Source organism: Hipposideros armiger, unplaced genomic scaffold (assembly GCF_001890085.2).
Source record: "Hipposideros armiger isolate ML-2016 unplaced genomic scaffold, ASM189008v1 scaffold_87, whole genome shotgun sequence".
NCBI lineage: Eukaryota > Metazoa > Chordata > Mammalia > Chiroptera > Hipposideridae > Hipposideros > Hipposideros armiger.
The window spans coordinates 546,478-551,170 of NW_017731437.1; the positions used below are offsets into that span (position 1 = coordinate 546,478).

Below are 4,693 nucleotides of genomic sequence, written 5' to 3' on the forward strand. Positions count from 1 at the left end.
ATATATATATATATATATATATATATATATATTCCCCCCCTCAGGTTTCCTTTCGAGAAAGATGTTTTGTTTTTTTTGTCTTCCATCCCATTATTTTTTTCCTTTCCTTCTACTCATCCTGTTCCCCAGAATAAGTCTCTGAAGGAAATTAGGCATAATTTTCTATGAATGTATTAAGCTTGGCTTAAATTCTGCTGCTCAAGTAATTTTGAATAGCCAGAGCAGATATACTAGTCTTTTTAAAAACTGACCTATTTGCTACTGTTTATTTCACTTTTGTAAAATATTAGGCCTAGAAAAGAGACATAAATGCATAATTTCTCATATTTCATAGCCACACTACTGGTGCCAGAAACACTCAGATCAGTGGAAATGTGAAATATTTGGAAAATGCACCAATCTATATAGATGGTAGAGGTGTGGAGTTTTGTGCAAAACTACTTACATTTCATCCTTTTGATGGCTGTCTTAAGAGATAAGGATTTGGATGAAATTGTGATAGCCACAGGATTTTCCTTTCTTTACTTAATTTTTACCTCAAAAGAACAAACTAACTATTGAGTGGGCGGATTTTCCTAACCACTCCAAGTCATCTCATCTCAACCAATTCAAATAGGTCATTCAGAGTAATCTAAGGAAATGGACCATTTTCCTAGGTAAAATACTGAACATCTGTTTTCAGATAAAATATCTTTTCTAAATAAAAGCTGCTGCTACATTTTCAGGTACTGTTTCCTTAGACTTATTTTTAAATTTCGAATTATCTTCAGTTAGTTAAAAGTTGCTTATTTGGGAATATAGAACCATCACTATTCTCTTCCTTGTGTGTGTACGTATTTGTATAGATAGCATTTACAAAATAAATAAATCCTTTAAGTTACTGGAGCACTTCTGAGTTTTCTATTAACAAGACCGGGATTCCCTGATTGTTTTTTTTTTTCTCCTGCTTTTCTTTGGTGAGATAACAAACCAGTATTTGTGATTAATTAAGCAAGCCCAGCTGCTCCGATTTCACAGTTGTTTCAGCTGCATCAATTTTGTCCGCGCGCTTCTAGCGTTTTGGGGTGGGAGTTGGCAGCAACTGTCTTCGTACACAAGCCAGATGGACCGGGGATCCCTTGCCGTGGACATCGCTCAGAGAACCGGCTGAGACAACACTAACCTGCAGACTCAGAAGCGGCGAGGAAAGCCGGAGTGGGAAGAGGTCATAGGCTCGCTCGAGACCGGCCCAGGACCGGCTTTCAACCCAGAGTGGCCACCCCCGCCCGCGCACGCGCAGATGCACCGCCAGCCCTCCCGCCGTCTCCAGGGGCTTTCTCTCCGCCCAGTGTGGGGCTGTCTCCGGCGGCGCCTGACCTGGCAAGTGCGTTACTCTGAAGACAGGCTGCCCCTGGCGCTGTTTTCCCTGTCCTGTTGTCGAGGCCTTGAAGGAGGAATCCGTGTAGAGTGCCGCAGAGGGGTGGCCGTGGCCGAGAGGAGAGGCCCCTGCAGCGTTGGAGATTTGGGCTTGCAGGCAGTGCCGGAGAGGCTCGGGCCGGGTCCTCTCTCGCAGCAGGCTCTGAGCGGGAGGCCCGAGCCGGGAGCTTTGGTGGCCTCGCGACTACCCGGCATCTGAGGCGCAGCGCTATGGAGGAGCTCGATGGCGAGCCGACAGTCACTGTAAGGGCGCCCTAAACCGCCTTGCTTATCCTCGCGGTCCAGGGATTGAGTCTGCTTCTTCACTGCAGGCCTGTCTACCTCCCTGCCGCCCGGGAGGCGCCCGCCCCCTTCTCTCAGCTCAATTGCCACCGTCCCGAGGTCCCATTCACTAGGTACCGGTGTTTGGATCGCAGTGGTCGCTGGGCTTCTGCTTCTCTGTGTACTCAGAATACCTGGCCCCAGAGGCCTCACTCCGTCCCTGTCCCACCCTTGTCTTCCCGCTTTCCTACTCGGCTCGCTTTTCTTGTTGGCCTAATGCTCTAAAAAGAGCGCGCTTGGACTAAGCAGAAGAATTGGGGCTTTTTTCTTCCAGCTAAATTTAGCTTCACAGCACAGCGCCAGTGAGCTTGGTTGGCTTCTGCTTCGCTTGCCCAAGCTTTGCTAAACGTCTTTATTCTCTCGGGAGACTTTCTGTTTTTATCTTTTGCTTTTAATTTGATCTGAGCTCTAAATAGTATATCAAGTGCGGCAGATCTATGGATGTTTTAAAGAAATTCATAGCCTTTAGATACAAAATACCTACCGTTCCCTCTGCCTAGATGCTCTTTTGTTCTCTCCTCTGCTCATTTTTCAAATGCAAGCTCCGCAGCCTCTGTCTTAGGAAGCCTTCCCTAACCTCCCTGACTCGGTCAAATATCTCTGCCCATTGTGGGCTTCTTCTGCACCTCTTAGCTCTTGGTAACCTGTAAGCCCCACTGAACTGCAAATGGCCTTACCTTGTGTTTTTGCTTTTTAGAAAGTTGACATGCCTATAGCTTTCAGCCAAAGCCATCAGGTTGCAAAGCTGTATCCGACAAAACAAAAAATTGAAAGTAGGGGTCATTTCAAAGCTGACTGGACAAAAGGAGGCATGAGATCTTTTTTTTTTTTAAATGAACGTTTATCGGGGTGACAATTGTTAGTCAAGTTACATAGGTTTCAGATGTACAATTCTGTAATACATCATCTATATGTCACATTGTGTGTCCACCACCCAGAATTAGTTTTCCTTCCATCACCATATATTTGATGAGATCTTAAATGCAGTTATTATGGGTTGTTATGTTCTCTTATAAAGCTTACTGCTGTAGAGTGTTAAATTTTAACACCTATACAGAGTACTTTAAATATTAAATATCCACCAAGGACTATGTCAGTGTTTGTGGGAAGAAAAATTAGAACATCGCAGTCACTGGGACTGTTTCAAACTTTCCCTCTCCCACCTGTGATAGAATCTTTGGGTGGGGGAACCTTCCTAGTACCCTGTGCTACCCTGATGCCACTGCTTTGATACTGTGTCATGATAGCCATGCATTTACAAGTGGAATGAAGATGATCTCAGCTTATTTTTATCCCCAGTAGTGATGATGGACTTGTGATAACCCAGCTCTATATTTGTTCTGGGGAGACCAGGTAGAAAACTGGTTGGCCTTGTGGGCACACATAGGGGCATTACCTTGGTAGAGCTCCGTAGCTTCGTAGCTTCGAGCCTGAAGCTCAACTCTGCAAGTTCAAACTCAGTCATGTTTGTATTTGAGTGTTACTCTGCCATTTGGGCTTACTCTATAAACACATTCTCAAGAGACTGATGAATAATCTTGAATATCATTAAGTCGCCCTTTATGGCAGTTGTGTCTGCTCTTCACACAACTACTCCCTATTATCAAGGCACCTGAAGTCCAGTTAGTAACTGGCAGATTCGAGGATGTTTAAGTGTAGATTCAAAGCAGTAGAATAATCTTGAGTAGTTTTCCTAGACCACTGGCCCTCTTATCCTATTGGTTCAAGGGCTCTTAAGAAATGGAAGTTATAGTTTTCATTGTCTTTTTTGTTTGTTTCCAGATAAATGCCTAAAAGTGGAATTGCTGGGTTATAGGACAGATGCATATTTAGCTAAAATAAACTCAGTTTTCCAAATTGGTTATACAGTTTGTTTTGCACCAGCGATGTGTGAGAGTTCCAGTTGTTCCACATCCTCATCAATTCTTTGTATGATCAGTCCGTTTCATTTCAGCCATTTCCATTCCAGTGGGTAGCTCATTATTTTCGTTTGTATTTCCCTAATGAAAGATATTGAGCATCTTTTTATGTGCTTACATGTCATTTGTATATCTTCTTTGGTGAAGTGTGTGTTAAAAATCTTTTGCCCATTTTGTTACTGGGTGGTTTTATTAATTGTAAGAGTTCTTTATATATCCTGGATATCAAATATGTGTTTTGCAGATATTTTCTCCCAGTCTGTGGCTTGCCTTTTCATTTTCTTAACGGTATCTTTTGAAGAGCAAAAAATTTTAATTTTGATGAAATGCAGTTTATAAATTTTTCTTCTGTAGTTTATGCTTTTTGTGTCCTATGTACATCTTTGCTTACTTTAAGGTCAGAAAGATTTTCTACTATGCTTTTCAAATTTTATAGATTTTGCTCTACATTTGAGTCTGTCACTAATTTTTAGTGAATTTTTGTCTATGGCGTGAGGTTTTTTGCATATGGATCTCCATTTGCCCTAGCACCGTTGTATATAATGCTTCCTCCTTGCCTGGCCTACTCATCCAATAAGATTCTGCTAAAATAGGTCCTTTTCTGTGTGTACCTGAGGCTTAGCATACCTTCACTTTTCCTACTTTGTTTATTGGTCTCCCGCAGTAGACCACTAGCTTTTGGAGGGTAGAGATTTTAGTACACATTGTTGTATTCCTAGAGCCCAGCACAGAAAAAGGCTTAATAAACATTGCTTAGTTGTTGAATGACTGCGTTAGCCCTTCCTAAGAACTGAATGCACTTGTCTTGAGACAAGACTATTGCCAGCCGGGGGCTGGCCGAATGGCTCAGTTGGTGAAGAGCTGGCTCAAGAGTGTGAGCTCAGAGGGGTGGGCCAAGTGGCTGAGTTGGTTAAGAGCTTGCTCAAGAATGCGAGCTCTGAAGGGCCGGCTGAGTGGCTCAGTTGGTTAAGAGCTCGCTCAAGAGTTTGAGCTCTGAGCAACAGTGGTTCGAGTCAGCCCGAGCTGAGCAGCCGTGA

The 4,693-nt window shown here is 43.3% G+C and overlaps 1 protein-coding gene across 3 annotated transcripts in view; it reads left to right on the forward strand.

Moving 5' to 3' along the window:
• The first annotated feature begins 1,319 nt into the window (after positions 1 to 1,319).
• Positions 1,320 to 4,693, forward strand: part of NUP85 (nucleoporin 85) — a 29,560-nt gene continuing 26,186 nt past the window's right edge. The window contains exon 1 of one of the 3 annotated variants that reach the window (XM_019644329.1): positions 1,320 to 1,659. In XM_019644329.1, the coding sequence (XP_019499874.1) occupies positions 1,627 to 1,659 (33 nt within the window). In that variant the 5' untranslated portion in view covers positions 1,320 to 1,626. Of the gene's footprint in view, positions 1,660 to 1,718; positions 1,812 to 4,693 lie in introns of those variants that run through there. The other 2 variants (XM_019644328.1, XM_019644330.1) reach the window with 2 other exon arrangements.